This window comes from Euprymna scolopes, chromosome 20 (assembly GCF_053919585.1).
Source record: "Euprymna scolopes isolate OS-2025 chromosome 20, ASM5391958v1, whole genome shotgun sequence".
In the NCBI taxonomy this organism is placed as follows: Eukaryota; Metazoa; Mollusca; class Cephalopoda; order Sepiida; family Sepiolidae; genus Euprymna; species Euprymna scolopes.
Genome location: NC_136501.1, coordinates 13,017,390 through 13,042,082, shown reverse-complemented (window position 1 = coordinate 13,042,082; position 24,693 = coordinate 13,017,390). Strand labels below are relative to the sequence as shown.

General features: G+C 29.9%; 1 protein-coding gene across 1 annotated transcript in view; it reads right to left on the bottom strand.

Moving 5' to 3' along the window:
• Nucleotides 1-24,693, bottom strand: part of LOC145241331 (E3 ubiquitin-protein ligase SHPRH-like) — a 91,454-nt gene that overhangs the window by 41,264 nt on the left and 25,497 nt on the right. The window contains exons 9-16 of the mRNA XM_080104165.1: nucleotides 24,038-24,108; nucleotides 22,515-22,559; nucleotides 19,534-19,612; nucleotides 17,170-17,333; nucleotides 14,891-14,998; nucleotides 9,905-9,970; nucleotides 7,703-7,785; nucleotides 1,260-1,386 (exon numbers count right to left, since the gene is read on the bottom strand). Of these exons, the coding sequence (XP_079960291.1) occupies nucleotides 1,260-1,386; nucleotides 7,703-7,785; nucleotides 9,905-9,970; nucleotides 14,891-14,998; nucleotides 17,170-17,333; nucleotides 19,534-19,612; nucleotides 22,515-22,559; nucleotides 24,038-24,108 (743 nt within the window). The remainder of the gene's footprint in view (nucleotides 1-1,259; nucleotides 1,387-7,702; nucleotides 7,786-9,904; nucleotides 9,971-14,890; nucleotides 14,999-17,169; nucleotides 17,334-19,533; nucleotides 19,613-22,514; nucleotides 22,560-24,037; nucleotides 24,109-24,693) is intronic.

Sequence of the window (24,693 nt, the reverse complement as noted above, 5' to 3'; positions counted from 1 at the left end):
AAAATGAACGTTTTCGGCCAATTTTTCGATATTTTTCGAGCAAAGGATGGGGCTTCGCTATGATACCGAGTTTGCAAATTTTCGTTGTGTCTGTCGAAAGTTTTTAGCAAACATACACACATACATACATACATTTTCGCTTTTAGATATATAGATGTTAAAAGAATAATCTAAGCATTTTACAAACATAAAAACACACAGATAACTACCCTTTATATAATAGACTAGCAGGGCTACCCGGCATTGTCTGAAGCTATAAATAATTAAATAGAAGATGTTAAATAGTGCTAAATTTCTTTCCCCCACCAGAAGAGTATTTTTTTATATGAGGAGTGAAAAAATAAATTTTAGGTTTTTAGAGTGCTGTTAGGGATGCCTCCAGAGCACTAGTAAAACTAAGTTTTCATTGAAGAGAAATGATAAGAGTGAAGAAACTTAAATTTGGAGTGAGCGGCTTTCAATTTGAAAAAAATGCTGACTTATTTCATGAAAACATTAAAAATTGTGTTTAATTCTTAATAACATTCAATGATAAAAATAACCATTTGACCCCCCGGGAATGAATCTTTTTTTCTAAAGTTTAGGTATTATTTTTTTCCAGAATTAAAAAAAAATATATCAACTTTGTAGGGGTTTGTGTTTTTTTTTTTGTTTTTAAGTTTTACCTGGACATACAAACACACCAGCATCTGCCCTTTAACTAATAGATTAAAATCAAATTTTCTCCTATTAGACAGGTGGGCATAATTTTAATGACAAAAGAGTAGATAAAGAAATCTGTTTAATCAGTAATTTCGGTCAATTATTAATCTATAAAAGCAAAATTTATTTTGAATTGATTTTAATATTTAGTCCTGATCAATATTTCATTATTTTTAAAAATTAGAAATAGAGGAAAGCAAAGGAGAAGTCCTGATACTGTTACCCAAATCATCAGTTACTAACAACCAATGTTTCATATTTCGCAGCTAAAAACTACATTCAGATTTGAGATAATTATTATGCTTGAAAAACAAAATTGAAACAATTTATATTGAAAATTTTAAGTTCTATTAATATGCAGTTATTTATATGCTCTTGTGTAACATAAAAGTTATTGACTACTTCATATTTAGAGACTTATAAACCTGATAACGCAAGGTTTATAAGTGTGTCTTGTGTAGTTTCTGACTTTTAGCTGAGCATGCTCACATGTGTGTGCAGACAGAAGTACAATTTTCCTTTAGATAATAACTAAAATAATTAGAACGTAAACTCACCTTATTGTTGATTATGGAAATTCCAGCAAGTCCATGGCGAGTAGAAATTGCCTGACGATGACTCTCTTCACATTCTACGGTGCCTTTTTTAATCAAAGACTCCAAAAGTTCTTCCATACTCATTGTTCTAAACAGAAAACATTTAAATACAATAAAAAACAAATACATCATTTTCTTTCCTTACAGATATTTATGCTGATAAATTATATTTGTTATATCTATTATATTAAAACTCAAATCGTCTTGTTTGAGTGTTGAAACCATGTTTCCGGTCTACAACTTCCGGTTTGAAAAATTTTGAATATGTATAATTACATAAAAACAAAGCCATGAAAGTTTGTTTTTTTTGAATCAACAAATTTATGGCGTTTAAAATATGCAAATAAAAACATAACTAAATACCTTTTGCTTTTTTTTTTTCATCTGCATTTTACAAATTTTATTTGTATTTTTCATTGCAAGTTGGAATCATTTTCAAACAATAAATTTTTAGTTAAAAAAAAAAAAATTATGATATTAGGTAAAAATGCTCCAGAGTATCAACTAAAGACTTATCTTTTTAAGCCTGATTTTTAGAGGTATTCTTTTACACTTTTATTTAACTTTCATTACAAGTTGGAATCATTTTCAAACAATTAATTTTTAGTTAAAACAAACAATAATTCGAATCCAATCCAAGATTCTTCAGGAAATGCCACAAATTTTTTTAGTATGATTCTTTAATTAAAAAAAAAAAAAAAAAAAAACTTTCTTTCATTTTCATTTTTCTTTTAAGAGTTTAAAACTTCTTTAGTTCATTTTTTTCATACAACAATTTGAGACGCTAAAAAAATACAAAAAATTTAACATTACAAAACATTAATAACAAAAAGAAAGTTGATATTTGGAACAGATAAATTGAAATGTTTGCATGGAAAAATGTTTAAATACCAGCTTCTTTTTTGTTTCTTTTAAGTTAAAATGACTCTAAATATAACTAAATGAAAATGTTTTAAATTGTTCTAAGAAAAAGAAAAATGAAATAAAAAAAAAAGATAAGTAAAAGTTTTTTTGTTTTTGTTTTTTTAGACTCGTACTAAAAACTTTCCTCAAACTTGTTTATTTGATAAACTAGCATTTCAGCCCGGCGTGTTGAAATGTTGAGCAAAAAAAAAAAAAAGCGGTCAATTTTTTTAACTTTGACCCCTATTATGACCCCTTAACATTTGGGCTCAATCAAATTATTAAGTTAGATCCATATCCAAGGCACCTATATCTAAAATTTCAAATGTTTAGACCCAAAATTGCCGGAGGAGTTTGTTAGAGTTCTCAAAGGTCAAATCGTTGAACGTTGACCTCTTAACAGCCAAATTTGTGGCCGAAAACCGATTACAAAGATTTTCCCAAATCTCAGTACCCTGTATATCAAATTTCGAATCTGTAGGCTGAAAATTGACAGAGTTATTGCGTAGGAAAATGTAGACAGACAATCAGGCAAACAGACCAACACTTTCACTTTTATAGATATATAGATATTACATTTCACTCTGCAGTTTGCATTGCATTTTCCAGAGAATTCATTGTCAAGCCCAAATATCAGCTTTTTTTTCTTTTAAATAAAATAAATTTTTTTCACACTAACTAATAAGAAAAAATAAACTTGGGAGTTAAAGTGGCTAAAAAGTGGCTGCTCACTGTACGCTAATGTCTTAGTAAAATAGAGTTATCTCCCTCAGATCAGTGACAACATATCCAACGGTAAAAGTTATGACCATTGACTTGTGATAAGTGCTTTCATTAAGTCACACTTTTTTTTTTTGTTGCAAAGTCATTCGGCAGAAGTGACATCAGACAAATTTTAAAGTTCGGATGACCAACACTGTATATAATGTAGTTTTTTTTTTTTTTTAAAGCAAATATAAAAATAGAAGTTTTTGGTCAATTTTTACTTGATTTCCACCTTAACATTTTCCCTTAAAATGATGACTTTTATAGGTTTTCGACTATGCTGAAAATGAATATTGCATTTAAATTTTCCGCAAATAAGCAGTTTTCCAGATAATAAGCAATGTAATTCGTTGTGCTAAAAGCGATGGCCATTGTCGTATGCACAAATGTGTATATTTTTTGCCATAATTAATATACTCACGATTCCATAGCTAGCCATAAATGATACTGACCCAATGGGTCATGGATAGGCTAGTAATTTATATTTGGCATATAATTTTTGCTCATAGACACTGATATATTATCTCTACTTATATATATAAAATATATATTATCTCGACTTATATATATAAAATGTATCGTGTCCGTATATGTACGTCAGTTTGTTCCCTATGGACTCCAGAATGGTTGAGATGATTTTTTTTATAATTCACACAAATACACTTTATGTGTCTGAGAGTGTTCTTAGATAGATTTTGTATCTGAATGCCTTCGATAAGTATTGAAAATCAATAATCAAAAAAATCTGATTAAAAAAAGGAACAGTTCAATTCTGACCAAAGTTAACATCCTTATACAGCCTAACATAACAAGTGCATTTGATAAGTATTATCACCATATAAGCAGAAGAACCGACGTTTAGTAGTAGGTTTCTTGATAAAATCTGATCGTCTTCGAAATGAACGTTTTTGTTTAGAGCACAAAGTTCAAAATAGACTTCGTAACCTAATGGGGGATGCCCTTTTCTCTTTCCTGCGACATCTTTCCCCACAGAAGAGACGTTGTGAGCCTGTCTCTACTTTATCGTTATTTAAATGGAAAGTGCTTGGCTGAGCTCCAATCTATGGTCCCCTTTGCCAAACTTTCACGAAAAACACTCATCTAGCTGAAACCACTATCAATAATTTCCCCCACTTTTTATCTGTGCTTAAACCTAAACATAGATTCCATGAACAAAGCTTCTTTCTTGGAACTGCACAACTGTGGAACTGTCTTCCCTTTGCCTTCTTTTCAGCTGACTACAATATGGTTGTCTTCAAGTCCAACATAAACAAATTCTTGATGAACCGCCCCCTTAAGTAATCCAATTTACCAAATTTTTATTACTAACGATTACTAAGATATTATCCCATTGACTACTGTACACTTATTAACCCTTATCCTCGAGTGGCCTCCAGGCATTGATAAGTGGTGACTCCTTTGTGAAAAAAAAAAAATGTAAAAAGAAAAAAGGAAAATATCATTTCAAAGTCAAAAACTAGCCAATGATAAGTGTGAGATTCTGGCCCAGAGAACAGCAATCCTTCCCCCTTTGTCAGAAACATTGTTCATGGAATGTGAGGACTAAATGACAAAATAAGGGAAGTGAGAGTTACAAGATTGTAACAAGATTGTAATGTGATGATTAAAAACAATGTTTTATAGAAGACTAAAACAAATTCATGAAAAAATATGATATTGATCAAAAGAAAAAGCAAGAACTCAACTTGCCATCGAGAATAAATGGCCAATGATGAGAAAATAAAAAGTATTAATAATCACAATAAAGTATAAAAATTAAAGGATCATGATTTTCTTTTTGCAGGGGGGGGGTATCTTCCAGTGGTATAAGGTGACCTTTTTTGTGAGTGAAAGAATCATGGATTATACAGAATATTTTGAAAGGTACCTTTTTTTTTATTTTACCTGGGTACAACAGGTTAAACTTAATAAAATAATGATCTGAAATAGACAGTAACAATAACTTGTGAAGAGTTTGCGTTCAAAAAATTATCACAATAAATTTTACATTTGTTGTATGAATTTATTTTTAGATGTGTAATAATATGACTTGTCTGCTGCCAGATGCATATTTTGGGGGATAGTATAAGCATTTGTTTTGATTCATAATTTTGGAATACCAGAAAACAAACAACAGCTTTCACATCTGTGTATGCATTGGAAAGAAAAATAATAACTATAATTTATGCATTTCTACATTTCAAAGATCTGTGACATAGTGGATAAAGTACTGTGCAAAATTCATTTGTAAAGTTACACTCTTCTGGAGGTTCAAGGTTCAATCTTCAGTAAGGGTGATATTCAAAATACAATTGCAAATTACTTGAGATTTATACCCAGCCATTGCTGACAGACATGTTACCCCTACACCATGGATTAAACAAAGGGTTCCATTCAAAATTCTGTGCAGATTCCAAGTTCAACAAGATACCCCTGAAGAAGGTTGGAGGTTACATTGACAAAAATAACACTCAAGATGAGAACAGAAATTGGAAAAATCTAAATAATATGAATTAAAAAAAAAAGAGAAAAATAATTCATAGTTATCAATATTTTCAGGAAAAACACTTAAGAATCCCACTACTTATTGCTGCTGCTACTATTATTATTATTATTGCTGCTATTTGTTTTTGCTTTTTTTGTGAAACCTAAGATGAGAATGGCTGAATAATGCAAATAATGCAAATTATCGATCATCATCTAAAAAACTATGAGTGCTTGTCCAAAATTATCATACACCAAAAATCACCTAAATTGATCAAGTACTTTTACTTTTATAAAGAAAATCATTTTTAAGCAAATTTGTATTTTCCTAGTATTCCCCTCTCCATATTAAGAATGGCTTTCTAAAATTTCGATTTGGAGTTATCTCTCATGTTCCTTCAGACTGTTTTCAAGATGGCGTCAAAAGTTAATCACTCATAGTTTAATAAAATTTAATTTTCTTTTTTAAAATAAAAACTACCCGATCAAGTTACATAATTTTTGGTGTACAATATTTTCTTTTGGTCACATGTACGCACATCATACAGATTTTTCTTTATTTTTGCTTTGTAATATAGTTTGCTTCCAATTTATTTATTTGCCCACACAAAAAAAAAATACATTAAAATTTTTTTTTTTTTAAATAAAAGAAAATTTTGAATAAATATTATTTTCCTTGTGGAATTTAGGGATGCACTTCAGAGATTTCTACAAGGCAGATTTGATTCATTGTGAAAATATAATCCAACTTATTCTTTGAAAACTGTTGTTTTTGTTTTTAACTTTGCAGAGCAGGAGTTTTGCAAATGGAAAGGAAAAAAAAATGTTTGATGCAAATACAAATATGCACACACTTGTAAACACAACATTTACTTTTTCGAAAATATTGTTCATTAAGATAACGATGACTAGGGCTAGGACAACAGCATATTCTTTTAATTGTTTTGACTCTCGAGTGTGTATCCATTGATATCATATGCTTGTATATAGACTGACGTGGTTCTCGATTGATTAACTGTATCTAATTTTGTTGGATATGTACTCGAGAATCAAAACAATGAAAAGAATATTCTGTTGTCCTAATGATGACTATGCTTTTTTTCTTTTATGTTTGCCCTGCCTTAAACATTTTAGTATAATTAGTTTTGTTTTATGGCTTACCAACCTTTTGCAAGTTATTTAATGCCAAATCCAGTAATTTTGGAAAAAGATTTTGGCTTCAAATTTTTTATATTTTTAAATATTTATTAATGGAGTTTGGTTTGGATGTTTTGTTTTACAGCATAGCAACCTTTCCACGATTATTTAATGCTGAATTCAGTAATTTTGGAAAAAGTTTTTATTTTTTATGAAAATAAATATTGCTTATGAGGAGGAAAAGGAGGAGGATATTTGTTTTTCTTTGTTTATCTTTTCTTAAACAATTTGAAACGAAAATTTGCTAATGTTAAACACACTATGTACACCTATAAAATGTTTGGTTCTTGTCTAGATGTAGTATTGGGAATCCCAGCTTAAATACTATATAGGTAGTTTTTAGAAATAGAATTTATATAAGCATTTTGGATTTCCCATCAGTGATTTAGCAGGGTCACAGAAGGTTAGGTTTGACAGGTATCCACCTAGATAGAATGCACCAGAAATTAGGGGCGATACTGAATTGTGGTCGTAGGTGGGCTGAGAGTTGGTATTGGGCAGCAGAGAATGCAGACGGGAAATCTCGGGTCTCAGACAACCAGGGTCCAGATGATAGGCTTGCCTTTAATAAAAGAATTGAAGGTTCAAATCCATCTTCTTGTTATCGATGCATCTGTCTGCAGTGACCACTTCCCAATGAGATGGAGACCAGCATCCAAGAAAGCATCATATGCTGGCCAAGGTAAGCAGGTATGTACACATGATGTTATTTGCACATACACATCGAGACCTTCCAAGGCAAGAAACTGTAGGATAAGAGCATACATACGCACACTCATATATGTAAGAACACAGACACGTAAAAGTACCCTTAAAAGTAAAAGCAATCGTAAGAAGAATAGTGAAAAGTAACAAGAAACAGTAAAAGAGAATAGCAATAGAGACGTTTAATAAGTAGAACAAGTAAAAAAATAATAAACAGGACATAACAGTTTACGGTAACATGGAATCTCTCTTATATTTAAAAAACAGAAATAAAGAAAACATCTGGATGATGTGCGTTGAAACCAAAGTATCATATTCCATTCACTGTAAAAAAATATAATTCAACTTACTCTTTGTTCATATACTGAAACTCTCCTCTTACAGCCTGAGGATGACAGCAAGCTTGTCGAAGCTTCACTAACGGTTGTAACAACTGACATAAAAAATAAATAAAAATCGATAAAAACAGATTGTTTTGCATTTTCTGTAATTTGAAAATATTAAAAAAAAAATTTTTAATCAAAAATTAAATTCGAAATAAAAATTTGAAATAATTTTTGGTTCTATCCAGAATTTCCTCTATATCAAAAAACAAAACTAAAGAAAAATCTGTACAATGTATGTAGCCGTGATAAAATGAAAATATCATATTCCAAAAATTATGTAAATTAATCATGTAATTTTATTTTTAAATAAGTAAAAAGAAATTTAATTAATGGGAATTCATAGGCATTACAACATAAATCTAGTAAGCATAAAGTATTGTAGAGTTATCTTCCCTTTGTTTCTTGAGATTTTTTCAAAATGATAAATGAGACCGTTACTTCTCGAATACTCATAAAATTTGATTTTCTTATTTAAAAATAAAATTACTCGATTAATTAATATGACTTTTGGAATATGATATTTTTATTTTGTCACAGGTACATGCAGCATATTTGTTTTTTAATTTCTAATAAATTAATGGGTTTTTGCCTAGAATTCCCCCTATATTAAAAAAAACAAAAATAAAGAAACATTGTGATGGAACAAAAAATATATTTTTAAAAAGCACGTAAATTCATCAAGTAGTTTTATTTTTAACTAAGAAAATCAAGTTTTATGGATAAGAGAGGAATGACAGTTTTGTGTTGCCATCTTGAAAATAATCTCCAGAAATGAGGTAAATAACTCAACAGTAATTCAAACTTGCGAGATTTTTGTTGCAATGTCTATGAATTTCCATTTAATCACTCCAAAAACGATTTTTTTAATTAAAAACAAAACTACTTGATGAATTTATGTGATTTTTGGAATACAATATTTTCTTTTCATACAGATTTTTCTTTATTTTTGTTTTTAAGTATAGAGGAAATTCTGGACAAGAACCTGATTTTCACATTTTTAATCCAAAAATAAAAGGTGCTTATTTATATTAAGACTCCAGTGAAACATGGCAGTTCAAAAATAAAATAACATCTATGAAGGATAAATATTAAAAGTTGCAGTGAAGGATGCGAGAAAAAAATTTTGTATAGGCTACAAATGGTGGTCATTGTTTTTGTTTTACATTGCTAAATGAGAAATCATTTCCATTTAAAATCTATTTAGTATCATGCATGTAAAATTGAAAAAAGCACACTTGAAATGTGTCAACATAATAAGTGGCAACCAAAGTTTACCTGATGTCATGTTTATTTAAAAACGAAGTGTACTTTTTTTTTTCAATTTTACATGCATAATTATGAGTAGATTTTAAATAAAAATGTCCTGTTGAAGAGATTTAATATTGAATTCTTAAGGATACTATCAGCCACCCTAGTTGAAAAACTTAATTGGTGCGATTGTTACAAAAATATCATTAGATATGACTATTTACATACAAAACATGAACATAAAAAGATACACTACATTTAGTTCGGATAAATCTTATTATTATTGTTTTGGTAATGTTTAAAGATTGCAGTCAGAGAAAAACGCAAGAAAAAATTTAGTATATAGATTAAAAATGCAAGTATGTTGCTATTTTTGTTAAATATTATTAAATTATGTTATTATTAATAAATATTATTAAATGAAGAATCATTTTGAGTTTAAATTTGAGTTTTGTTTTTAAATAAACACAACATTGGATCAAAATTGGTGGCCATCTTGTTTTGTTTTAGTTTATTCATCTAATGTTAACACATTTTAACAATGCTTTACTCAATTTTACATGCATAATACTAAATGGATTTTACAATGGAAATGATTCCTCATTTAACGATATTTAACAAAAACAACCATTTTAATAGTTATACAGAATTTTGTTTCTTGAATTCTTCTTTGACCGCAACCTTTAACATTTACCACTTACGGGTATATTTATTTATCAGTGAAAAATATTAGTGTACACTAAATATTACGAAAAAATAAAATAAGCAAATAAAATTTTAATACAAAATAAAATTTATTATTCAGAGTCCACAAACTCTACTCTCACAAATGTGTTTGGAAATCGTCATTCCAAATTCCAAAATCTGAGCTAACAATATTTACAGTTGGGATTTCAAATAAACCTTTTTTTTACTTACACGGCTCAAAATTTTCCGATCAATATCACTGAGTTTTGTCGTATTGTGCCTAAATTTTGCCAGTTGCTGAAAATAAAAGCAAAGATATTTATAAAAACATATCATGCATTAGCAAAAAAAAAAAAAGCTGCCAGAAGAATACAAGGTGCTTATTTAGAATTACACTTATTTGAAAAAAAAAAAAACAAGAATAAAGAAAAAATCTTTACGATGTACGTACTTGTCATGGAACAAAGATGTCATATTCCAAAAATCAAGTCAATTGATCAAGTAGCTTTTTTTTAATCTATAAATCTATAAAAGTGAAATTGTCTGTGTGTGTGTGTGTGTGTGTGTGTGTGTGTGTGTACATTTCCCTACCAAACTACTCTGTCAATTTTCAGTCTACAGACTCGAAATTTGATATACAGGGTAGTGAGATTTGGGAAAATCTTTTTAATCAGTTTTTGGCCAGAAATTTGCCTGTCAAGGGGTCAAAGTTCAACGATTTGACATTTGAAAACTCTACCAATCTCCTCTGCCAATTTTGGGTCTAAACACTTGAAATTTTAGATGTAGGTTACTTGGGCATGGATCAAACTTTTTAATTTGATTTGAGCCCAAAGCAATAAATGTTAAGGGGGTCAAAATTGGGTCAAAGTTCAAAAAATTTTACCTATTCGGCCTCTACCAAATTACTCAGCCAATTTTTGGTCTAAAGATTGGAAATTGTATATAAAGTGTATTCAGACATAGGGCAAGCTTTTTAATTGGTTTTTGGCTGAAAATTTGGTTGCCAAGAGGTCAAAGTTCAAAAGATTTGACCTTTGTGGTCTCTAGCAAACTATTCAGCCAACTTTGGATCTAAACATTTGAAATTTTACACAAAGGGTATTCAAACATGCAGCAAACCTTTTTATCAGTTTTTAGGCGAAAATTTAGCTGCCAAGAGGTCAAAGCTGAAAGAGTTGACCTTTGCAGAATCTACCAAACTCCTCCGTGAATTTTCGGTCTAAACACTTTAAATTTTAGATGTAGGTTACCTGGACATGAGTCCAACTTTTTAATATATATATATATATATATATATATATATATATATATATATATGCACATAAAGTTATGAACAGTACATAGGGTCCGAGCAAAGCTGGGCTGAACTGCTAGTAATTAAGAAAATCAAGTTTTACTATTTTTAGTAATTAAAAAAGACATCTTCGTTGCGTGACAAATACATACATCATAAAGAATTCAATTGTGATAATAAGATATTACATTACATCCTAGGAGCAACACCACCACAATTGCAACATATTTAGAGAAAGGAGTACCTATTTTTCCCCGTAAAGGACAAATACTTATTTGCACGGCATCAATTTCAGTTAAAAGGCACTTATTTTACAACATTTAATAACAGCGAATGCATCGTCCACCCTTTCTACATAACGAATGACTGTTTAGCTTTTCTGCTAAGACTAAAACATACACAAACATACATTTACTACTAGATACAATACCTATCTTCTAAATTCTTTCTTTGTAGTTGTCGTCAAATATAAACAACATACGAGTAGTTGTTGACCGATATCAGTCGGGTTTAATGAATTATGTTTGCTTATTTTTTTCCTTTACACATCTAATTCTACACATTAACTAATTTGTTACGATAACATTTTCTTTTCTTATTCTGATTGCCTACAAGCGGAGGGCGATGTTTACACAAAACATATATGCTGCTCTTTGATGAATAATGTTAACTTTTTTTTTTTTTTTCTAAATTCATACTTTTATATAATCAATTTTTCTTCTTTCGACATTCATTATATTCCTTTTAGACTTATGGATTTACTGAAGCGCACTGAAATAATCATGTGATTATTTAGAAACCCATTACAAATGCAAGGAGGGGATACGGTTTTGAAACTATTGCATACTTTCACCTAACAAATTAATAACAGATGCCGTAAAAAGCTTACATTTAAGTGGAATATACTTCTTACAGATTACTGCAATAAAATAATTGCATGGTGGATTCTGAGAAAACATTCTAACAAAAAAAAAAAAAGAACGCTTCTCTACAGGATGCAATACTGCTAAAAAAATCAAATACAAACATAATAATCACTTCAAAACAAAAAAATTAAATACGGGTAACCTTAAAATTATCCTAAAGTTTCATAAATACTGGCAACTTATTTTTAACAATTCAGCATGCTAACATACATTTACAGGCAAGTAGAAAAAATACATGCATAACATCTTTCAACATTCAATAATCGCACAAACATATAAAATAAAATCAATTCCTACACATGATGCAATTCTGCTAAAAAAGCATATATAACATCTTTGAAGTCTTGATAATCGCTCAAAATTTTAAAAATTAAATACTGGAGCCCTTAAAATTTTACTGCAGCAAGATCTAACAAATGTTTGAGAATTATTGGCATTTTAACACGCATTGCTAACTCTTTCCTTGCGCACATGGAACTACCATAAAATGTTATCAAACGCATATTGCTCTTTCCTTGCTCAGACGGAACACACTCAAAATGGAAACACAGCATTGGTTTGGAAATGTAAATATGCACAAAATACTAACACGCCACTATACGCCCCAAAATGGCCCTAAAAAACATTTCTTCTATGGCTACCAATATTTAATTTTCTATTTTTGAGCGATTATCAAAACTTTAGTGGTGCTATATTTGTTTTTTGGGGGTTTTTTTTGCATTTTTTTTTATTGCTGTTGATGATTTGATTTAATTTTATATTCTTGACCGATTATCTAGACTTCAAAGCTGTGACTTATCATGTCGACACTTTCTTTTTAGAACTGAATAAACGCTTTCAAATAAGTTTAAATACAAAAATATTATTTTAGGTTTTAAAGTAAATTTTATTGGCTATGGAAATGCTTATTTGTTATACATTTGTTTTTTACTTTCTGTGGAGTATTTTATTATTTAGAAGATGTGCTAGAGATACTTTTAGAAATCTTGAGGAAGCTAAAACTGCCCCGCATTGAAACAAAGTAAACAAACCCCAAAAGCTGCCCCACAGTAAATAAAATACTGCCACGTCATCGTAACGCTCCTGCGATGACCTCATTAAGCGGCTACCTGTCAATCAAACCTCTTTGACTCACTTTATAACCCTTAACTTAACACAATAACCAATTTCTCTCACTCATAGCCAAGATGGTTAAGTGGTTGGCTTTTGTTTCCACCTCAGGAGAGTTCAAAATCGTGTAATTCTTTTCTGAAAACTTTGAAAATCTAAGGTCGATTTTCATTGTCTTCGAAAACCGTTTTCATTAATAATTAATTTTATATCTCATCACTTTTTGTAATTTTTTGATATGTTCATTACTGTGACATTCCTTTTTTTTAGTAAAGATTAATTTTCCATAATGGTTTTTGAAAACTAGTTTTATTAATACTTAATTTTCTACCATATCGTTTTTCGTAATTTTTGGATATGTTCATCATTGCGACATGACAATTAAGTAGATCCCCTTGGTTTTACTTGAAATTCAATATTTCGATTTTTTAATTTCGTTCTAATAACGAAGAAGCACTAAGAAAACTTCTTAGAAGAAAGAAAATGTTTAAAAATGCAAACAAGGACAAAAATGCATGAAGGACAAGTTTTATTTTTAACCCTAAACTATGTACTAATTGACTGTTTGGTGATGACGGAAACACTTTCAAACAACAACAATAACAACAACAGAAAGATGTCAAGTTCAGATCCAATTTGTTCTATTTCCACTTAAGGATGTTGACAACCTTTATGTGATCTCTTCTAGAAGTACCAAATTTCTTTTTAGAAAGATATCGGGAGAAAAAAAAGCAATAATCATACGAAATGGATGAACAAAAAAAAAAAAAGATATGATTTTTTTTTAAATGACTAAAAAATTTCACAGATTAGAAAAACTATTTTATTGTTTAGCTTCAAAATAAATCCTTTTTCATCTAAAAAAAAAATATGGTGAGTGTTTTTTTTTTTTTGTTTTTTGTTTTCTTACAGTTTTGACTGTTTGATGATGGCTCAGTTTAACTCAATTTTTTCTCATGGTTTATGTAAATCTCATTTGGCAAAAATCGATTTAGTTTGGTTCAATTTCTGTAGAAGCACCAACAACAGGTTAATATAGCTAATGAATAACGTCTGAAAAGTGAAATGTTTTGGCTAATTAGTGTGCACAGTCATGACAGAATTAGTTCTGACTTCCTGCTATTGAAGCTAAAGATGCCAAGACTTCTGCGTTGCAACAGTCAACAGTAGTATGGATGTGTTAACTGATACTCTGGTTGTATAAACAGATGTCCACACGTATCAATTACGTGAGGAAAAAAAACGAGAAAGACTTGGAACGAATGAAAGATTATTTTGAGTAATAACACGGACCAACAAAAATGGAGTTTTATGGAGAAAGTCACTTTGGGCCACCATAGCAAACATGCAACTGACCGTGTGGAAGTGACATATTTTTGGGGTTTTATTGTACAAAGGAATCGCTATTTATTAAGGCCTGAAGATCACTCAAGGATAAGGGTTAATGAGTGTACAGTTGCCACCGAGATAGCAGTGAAGTAATCATTAGTGGTGGAAATTGGATATAACTTGATTATTTAAGGGAACGGCTCAACAAGAACTTGTTTACATTGGACTTGAAGACGACCATATTGTATTCAGCTGGAAAGCAGGCCAACATACCAGAGTTCCACAAGTGGGCAATTTTAGGAAAAAAGTTTTGTTCATGGAATTTGTGTTTAGATTTAGGCACAGATAGAGAGTGGGGGAAATTGTTGATAGTGGTTGTAGCTAGATGAGTATATTTTGCAAAAGTTTGGCAGAGGGGAGGGCGACAATAGATTAAAGTTTAGATGAGCACTTGCCATCTGAGTTTCAATCTATGGTCAACCTTGCTTAAACGATGAAGACAACAAAGAAGAAGACAACAGAGAAGAAGAAGAAGACGAAGGAAAAAGTTCTCACTTTCATGGCATCTTTTGAACATTCTCCATATTGCCGTCGATAGAAATGTTCTTCAACTGGAATGAACGATAATAAATCCACGTTCTCAGTTTGGCACGGAATGTTAATCTGAAATGAAAGCAAAATAAAGGTTAAGCAAAAAAAACAAAAACGATGCTTAAATCATCAAATACTACTTGGTTCTTGTGTAAAATTCTCCCTATATTAAAAAAAAACTAGTGAGGGTTGAGAAATGATATGAGAATGATACAATAGTTTTCAAAATGGGTTTAGATCTGTTAATCTCAGATGGAAGATTAAATCTGGACAATATAAGTAAATATGTGCAAAACAGGAGACTTCATTGGTTTGGTCACATTCAAAGAATTGATAAGAATTTGGAGTTGGTAGATATAAAACAGTCAAGGTAGTGGGTCAGTTGGTAGGTGAAAGTCAAGCATGTGGGGTCTCCCTCCACGAGTGAAAATTTACTTTCACCATGACTAATGTTTGCACAAAATTTTTTAAAAATTCAAGGCGTGATTATTAAGTGCAAACAAATAAATGCATGAAAGATTTGGGGGCAGTTTTTCCCTAAAATTCCCCTAGGGGAACAACCAGAGTTATCCTGGAAAATCTGTTCTGGCAAAAATTTACTTTCACCATGACTAATGTTTGTACAAAATTTTTTAAAAAATCCAAGGCGTGGTTATTGAGAAAAGTGTGGACGAATGAACAGGGATGAATTATTAGGTCCAATTACTTCCTTTATTTGGGGAACCAATATGGAAGGAAGTGATAAGGATGTACTTGAGAGAAAAAGGGATAAATAAAGACCTGGGTGGAGATAGTTTAGAATTCAATATAACGATAATAAAAGTGTGATAAATTATCAATACTATACTCAATACTATATTCAATACAACTGTAAAAAAAAAAAAAAATAAATAAAATAAACACCATTGCTAATTATCTTCCATACATAATTTTGCATCAACAGAAACCAAAGAATAGAATATAGGAACAATGAGAAAAAAAAAGAAAAATATATATAATGTATATAGCTGTAACAAAACAAAAATATTATATCCCAAAAAATCACATAAATTGATCAAGTAGTTTTAATTTTATAAAGAAGATCATTTTTAAGCAATTAATGGGAATTTGTTACATTACAACAAAAATCTCGCAAAGTTTCAATTATGATTGAGTTATCTCCCTTGGTTTTTGGAGATTATTTTCAAGATGATGATATAAGTTAGTCACACCGCTCTTACTCATAAAATTTAATTTTAAAAAAAAATAAAGAAAACTACTTGGTTAATTTACGTGATTTTTGGAATATGATATTTTTGTTTCATCATGTGTATGTACATCATACAGATTTTTCTTCAGTTTTCTTTTTTAATGTAGAAAGAATTCTGAATAAGAACCAAATCTTTTACTAAATTAAGGTGAAAGCTCTCAATAGAAACTTACAAAAAAATAAACTGTATCACTCTTTCCTACTAGAGCTTTAAATTCTCAAGGCAGTTCTTGCATGCATTAAAATTTTCACGGAGTATTGAACCTTCAACCTCGAGAAGACTGTCATTTGGAATTAATTCTAACTTAGTATTTATATCCGTTCTGCCACACGTTCTTGCTACTCTCATGGATTAAATAAAGGATTCTGTTTGAAATTCTGTACCGATTGCAGAGTTTGACACTATATTCCAAAAATGACTTAAATTAGTCAAAAAGTTTTATCTTTAAATAAGAAAATCTAGTTTTATGAGTAATCGAAGAATAGCTGTCTTGGCTGCCATTTTGAAAACAATCTAAAAAAAAACAAAACAAAGAGGAATAACTCAACATAATTGTAACTTGCGAGATTTACGATGTCGTAATGCATACAGATTCCCATCAATAGCTTAAAAATGATTTTGCTTAAAAATGATTTTCTTTATAAAAATAAAACTATTTGATCAATTTATGTAATTTTTGCAATATGATATTTTCATTTTGTCACGGATACCTACATCATACAGATTTTGGTACTTGTTTACATTGGTGGCAAACACATTTCAGGTGAAAACATTTTGATGTACTTACGCATCATGGCAAAATTAGTATAAATTCAGTAAATTACGATAAATGATCCAGGTTTTTCTTTATTTTTGTTTTTTAATGTAGGTGGAATTCTAGACAAGAACCTAATTTTTCTTGTCAATCAATCTAATGAAAGAAGTTTTAGTGGAAGAATTTTTTTTTTAAATGCCTCCATCAATAACGAAATGAAAGATGAAAAAAATATTAACCTGATTGAGAACATCTTTTTTAGCTGTTCGCCAAAGGACACTCGCAATCGCCTTAAACAAAGGTTCCTTATTTCCATGCTGATAAGGTTTGTAGAGTAACTTATTCCACCATTCTTGCACCCAATAGGGATCAACGCCAAGGAACAGGAACAGACCATACAAGTCTAATAGGAAAAGATATTAAAAATAAATTTCTAGTTAAGAAGATATTACAAAACACAAATGTATAGATACAATAAACATGTTCACATATAAAAACAATTTATATAATAATAATAATAATAATAATAATAGTAATAATAATAATAATAGTAATAATAATAATAATAATAATAATCATAATAATAATAATAATAATAATAAAAATAATAATAGTAATAAAAATAATAATAATAATAATAATAGTAATAATAATAAAAATAATGATAATAAAAATAATAGTAATAATAATAATAATAGTAATAATAATAATATTAATAATAATAATAGTAATAATATTAATAATAATAAAAATAATAATAATAATAAAAATAATGATAATAAAAATAATAGTAATAATAATAATAATAATAATCATAATAATAATAATAATAATAATAATAATAATAGTAATAATATTAATAATAATAAAAATAATAATAGTAATAATAATAATAATAATAATAATAGTAATAATAAAATAATAATAATACTAATAAAAATAATAATAATAATAGTAATAATAATAATAATAATAATAAAAATAATAATAATAATAGTAATAATAATAATAAAAATAATAATAATAATAAAAATAATAATAATAAAAGTAATAATAATAATAAAAGTAATAATAATAAAAGTAATAATAATAAAAATAATCATAAAAATAATAATAATAATAGAATAATAATAATAATAATAATAATAATAATACTAATAAAAATAATAATAATAATAATAATAATAATAATAGTAATAATAATAATAATAAAAATAATAATAATAATAATAGTAATAATAATAATAAAAATAATAATAATAATAAAAATAGTAATAATAAAAATAATAATAATAATAAAAGTAATAATAATAAAAGTAATAATAATAAAAATAATAAAAATAATAATAATAATAGAATAATAATAATAATAATAATAATAATAATAATAAAAATAATAATAATAATAAAAATAATAATAATAATAATAGTAATAATAATAATAATAATAATATCCTAATGTACTTCATGTTTGCACTTTGCTGATACAATTCGAGGTGAAGCAGGTGCTAATGCGATTTTTTTTTATATATTCATGAATCACCACGTATCAAGGTCCATAGGCAACTACGGATAAGGATTAATGAGTTTCTCAGGAGGACTGTGAAACAACAATGTTAAGATTAGCAATAATGGTTGAGACTGGCCAGAAATTAGATTATTTAAGAAGATGATTCAATAAGAATTTGTTTACATTGGACTTGAAAACGAACATGTTATCTAGAGTTATTCCAAACGGGGGAGTTGCAGGTAGCAGAGGTAGATGGCCGGCTGTCCAAGCTTGCAAAGATGATGTCAAAAGAAAGTCGCTCAGATCCTAGGTCAAGGCAGCGATCCTGGATCCAGGTACACACACGCTCTACCCCACAACCCCTCCATGCTGTCAATGTTGTCACTTAATAATAAAAATTATTTTCAAATCATTCATTCCTGTTTTGTATTATTTTTGTGTTTACATCTATTGTGGAGGTATGTATAATTGTATGGATTTCAAACAAACCCTGATTAGCAATCCACCTAGTTTTATGAATCACACCATAGACATAATTTTGGTGCCATGCCCAGGATCCTTTGATATAATTTTCGCAAGCCCATACAGCCGACTGTCCACCTCTGTTACCTGCAACTCCACTCCCCCCACTTTTTTTTTTTGCAGAAAAAAAAAAGGAAGAAAATTTGAACAGTAAAATATTAAGCTATGAAAACTATACATGCGACTGGTTCAACCCACCAAGAGTGAATGTCGTTGGCATATGCAAATTAAACATACTTCATTTTTAAATTTTATATGGCTTCCGTATCGAATGTATAAGTAACCTATATCATATTTTCTAACATATATTAAATCAAAACATCTAAAAGTATTATTCTTTTTGATGAAATGCAAAGTACATATTTCTTTTATGTTTTAGTAACCTTAATGAAATAATTACAGGATAACTTCCGAAAAATGGAATCATTATTAAAATTCATTGTGAATCTTTCGGTAAACCTTAGTTTATGCCTGACTTGTCCACCAAGTTTTAGTTGTGAATGTCCAACAGTATTTACAAATCAATAATTGTTCATCTTTCAAACAAAATAACAGAAAAAAGCTGACATACCGTCAATATGTTTCTGGATTGGGGTGCCGGTGACACACCATCTATTGAGAGCGGTCAAACGAGATGCCATTTCTGCTGTCTGTTTTATTTTTAAACAGAATAAAGAAAGTACATGAATAACAGTTAAATAATTATTGATATATTTTTTATTATTTCACTTATTTTCAATGCTTCATACACAAAAACTTCAAGAGAGCAATCGTTTTGTTCTGCCACAGTTTCATGATAGATAAAATGGTGACACCCGTAAATATCATCATTTTTAGTTTAATATCCATTTTGTATGTTTGCATGTGCTGAACTAAAAAAATGTGTTGCTATCCAGAATTCCCTCTACATTACAAAAAAGAAAAATAAAGAAAAATCTGTATGATGTATGTAGCCGTGACAAAACGAAAATATCATATTCCAAAAATCACCTAAATTGATCAAGTAGTTTTATTTTTAAATAAGATAATTTAACTTTATGAGTAATCAAAAAATGGCTGTCTTGTTCGCCATTTTGAAAACAATCTAAAAAAAAAAAAAAAAAGGAAATAACTCAATGATTTAAATTTACAAGATTTATGTTGTAATGCCTATGAATATTCATTAATGGCTCAAAAATTATTTTCTTTATAAAAATAAAACTACTTGATTAATTTATGTGATTTTTGGAATATTGTTACGTATATCATACAGATTTTTTCTTTATTTTTGTTTTTTTAAGGATGATTCTGTACAAGAACTAAAAACTGCAACCAATTGTCTTTGGAAGTCGTATTTTTTAATTGAAGCAACATTTATATAGGTATGATGTGCTTCTTTATGCTAGCCCATTGAAGTGATGGGGGACAAGTGTTTCTAATGTAGACACCATCTCTGGGTGATTGCCCACCACAGCTAAAAAACACTTCACCTTCCCTTTGTGTGTGTTTGATATCCCAATCACATCATATAATAAGCAAATATTTTAAATTCACAAAACATAAAACTATTATTATTGAAATAAGAATTTATTATAATTGGAGTATCCCCGCCTCCCACAAAAAAATCACCTAGCCTGTTCAAAGAATAAAAAGTCTTTTTTTACTGGTCCAATTGTAAAGTAGAACTGTATTATCCCCTTTTCTGTCATATTCAAAACTGGTACTATGTAGACAACCACATCATGATATTTATGAATATGAGCACTAAAACATTGGTGGCCATTTTAGTATTTCTAGATTCTGTCTGAAATCAGGAGTCAACAATTTTTGCACAAGTTGGAAGTCAAAGTCAGTTTTTTAAAACCGATTCAAGAGTTGACTTTTTTTTTAGACACTCACTTGTCCTTCCTCATCTCTGGCTACAACTGTTAATTATTCGGATTCTATGTCAATAAGTAGAGACGAATTTTGGTGAGGGTCACATAAGCACATGTCAAGATAACTTGGCAACAAATATAAATAGACCCATCTGCAGTTGACGTGATTGAAGCAAAGGATTATCAAGGATTACTTCCCTAGAGAAAATGTGCTAGAATTTAAAGTGTCGAATGATATTACATAGAAATGATGTCGCATGTTTGGGGAACAGAACAGAGTTTCTAGTCAGTCAGAGTCGATAAGCGTGAGGCGATGTACGTCTGACAATGTAGAGATAATCCAAGCAAATGTATGTTGCCTTAAGACTCTGTCTGTACGTAATCATCTTAAGATTAAGTTAGAAAAAACAAGTTAAGAAGTAATTAGAATTAGATATTGGTCTCTCCTCCCGTAAACAACAATTCTTTAAAAAAAAAATAAAACCTTTGAAAGCTCAGTAAGTATCCATTGTGTTATCATGCATGAGTAGATTTGTATTAAGTTAAACAGAAGCTCAACAACGACGACAAGAGGATTGCGGCCCACACATGGAAAAAGCAATAATCAAAGAATGAAGATCAGCAACTGCGCACGTAAAAAGATTTTTTGCTGGTTTGTTTCTTGATAGGTCACTGGCAAAAACGCACGTGTGCACCTCATGCATTTATTGGAAAGAAATTTGTAAACTGTTTGTGTTAACGTTGAAAATGTCATGCAACATGAACATTAAAATAAAGCCATTAAGTCAGTAATCTATTTAGAAATCACATTTATAATAAAATAACGTTATACCATTTTTTTTTTTTTTAATCCTTTTGAAATGAAATTTCATAATTTGTACATTCATTCTTTCTGAGGACTGTTATCCTCATCTTCATAGTTGTTTCACCACGTTTCGGCCAACTCATCCCCTGGCCTTCTTCAGGCGGTTAATCACGATGGGATAGGGATGCTGAGTCTCTTAACTTTATTCTCAGTAATTACTACCTTCAATAGTTGTTGTCATCTCACCACATTTCGGCCAACTAATCCTCTGACCTTCTTCAGGTGATTAATCACAACAGGATAGTAATGTTGAGTCTTGTAACTGAATCGCCAGTAATTACTGCCTTTCATAATTGTTGTCTCACCACATTTTTGGCCAACTAATCCTCTGGTCTGTTTGGATAGGATTGAAACCGCTATCTTCAGATAATACTCACCTGGAACCATAGAGACTCAACGCCTTGAGTCTTGAAGGGCGATCAAGGTTGGATTTTATGGTTTTATAAATCCAATTTTGAGATCTTATCTGGTTTTCCATTGTTGGGTCTGTAGTGAATGGTATCATATATTATTTTTTGGAATCCTTTGAGATGAGGCTTCATAATTTGTGTATTCATTCAACATGAGACAACGATGGAAGGCAGTAATTACTGGGGATACAGTTACGAGACTCAGCGTTCCTACCTCATCGCAGTTAATCACCTGAAGAAGGCCAGAGGATGAGTTGGTTGAAACATGGCGAAACAACAACAACTATGAAGATGAGGATAACAGTCCACAAAAAAAGAATGAACAACAAAACCACGTTATAATAAAATCACGTTATGAAAACAAAAAAAACTATTGTAATAAAATATTAATGAATATAAAAATGTTAAATGTCAAACATACTTTAGTCGAAGTACACTCCACCATTTGGGCTTCATCTAAGCAAATCTATAATAAAAAATAAAACGTATCATTCAATTAAAAATATTCACATGTAAACAAAAACAATAAATAAAGACCGTCATTCAACTCTTAAAACTGAAGCTTCTCATCACATATTGATGCAATCAAACCTAAATATTGTGAATGATGATGGATGCAGGTTCAACTTGGATGCTAAATAATGCCAATGTATTCAATCAGTATTAAATATTACAAGCAAAAAATAAACAAAAATCTGTATGATGTACGTATCCGTGATGAAACTACAATATTTTTGTTTCATCTTGTGTATGTACTTCATATAGATTTTTCCCCATTTTTGTTTTTTTAATGGGGGAGGGGGGCTCTGGATTATTTAAAAAGAAAGGCAGTCACAGGAAACACCAAACAGACAAGTTACTTGCATGGGTATGAGAAAGATAGACGGATAGTTTGTTTCACTATATTCAGCCATATAGTGCATGTTGCTCGCTCCCCATTGAGGACAGCACTTAGACACATCTTTTCTGCTTGAAGTCTTGTCAGACAAAGATCTAGAAAATCCCTGGGCGAAACTCAAACTTTTATTTAGACATGGTTCTTGTTATGTAACAAAATTCGGTGAATGAAATGAACGCTAACACTTTTCTGTTAGTAACTAGCAGAGTTACCCAGCATTGTCTGGGGCCATATAAAACTAATTAGAAGATGTTAAATAGTGTGAAGTTCCATATCTCTCCCCCAGAAGCATCTAAATAAAATTAAGGATGCCTCCAGAGCACTACTAAAACTATGTTTCTCCCTCTTTCTTTGTAGAGAAATGAAAACAGTTAAGGAACAATAAATTAAATCTGGAGTTAGCGTTTTCCAATTTGAAAAAAAAAGTAAGATTAAAAATTGCGTTTAATTCTTGATAGCATTCAATGAGACAAAGAATGAATCGTGTCTTTTTCTAAATCATAGATATCATTTCTCCAAGGCTACACTGATAAATAAAATACCAACTTTGTAAGGGTTTGTTGTATATTTTTCAAGTTTTAACTGGGCATACCCACATACAAATTCACAGACAATTACCCTTTATATAATAGACTAGCCTCGGTGCACGGGTGTTTGGAGGTGTGTGTTAAGCAAAAAAAGTGATAGTAGGCAGGCAGGCTCGAACCCATACCACGAAGGAGGAAAATAATGTGAAAAAAAAAAAAAACGTGACATCATTGCTGTTGTGCCCATCGCCAAACCGGAAGTGATGAATGTTTAAATTAAGGTTAGTCAATCCAAAGGGTCGTGCTTCAAAACGATACTGATCTCGTGAAAATCCGTTGCCTCTGTCGAAAGTTTTAGGCAGAAATGCAAACATACATACATACATACATTTAAACAGACAGGTGAGATTTATATAAAAGATAAACAAAAAAGAAAAAAAAAGGCAGACAGGATAAAAAGTTCCAGTTGCAAGTTTACTTACAATGAATTGTGATATTAGCAGATAAAATTAAACCTACCCTCCACCACTGGACAGCAACCAACGGACTCGGAACTGTCATAAATCTCTTGGGTTGGCGGAACTTTTTTCCTACATGAACAGAAAAAGAAAAAAAACCTAAATAAACACATTTGGTTTAACTGATTACCATAACATTAACTTTGGGAGTTATACAATGCTAAAACTAAAAATATTATAACCATTGATTGTATATGATTAATCAAACGCAAGTTGTTATTTTACATATGATTGGAGAGAGAAATTGTGAGTTCATACTTTTGAAAACCTATTAGCGTGCAAATGACCATAATAGGTCTGATTCTGTAGTCTGTGAGCATATCCATTTGGCTAATTATGCAACAACCCTTAGACAGATGGAATGTAATACAGTTTTAAGAAATATCTTGTCTTGCAAAGTATTCAAAGAAAAAAGATAAATGATGCTTCAAATTTTTTAGATGAGGATTGATAATATGTATTGCTATTATAGTAGTATACATAGATTATTTGGACTACTGTTCTCATCTTGAGTGCTATTTTCACAACGTTTCAGCCGATGTAACCTCCCACCTTCTTCAAGTGTATCTTGTCGAACTTGGGAAACTTTCTGTCGAACTCGGAAATCTGCACGGAATTTTGAACAGAACATTTCATTTAATTCACGGGGTTAGCATG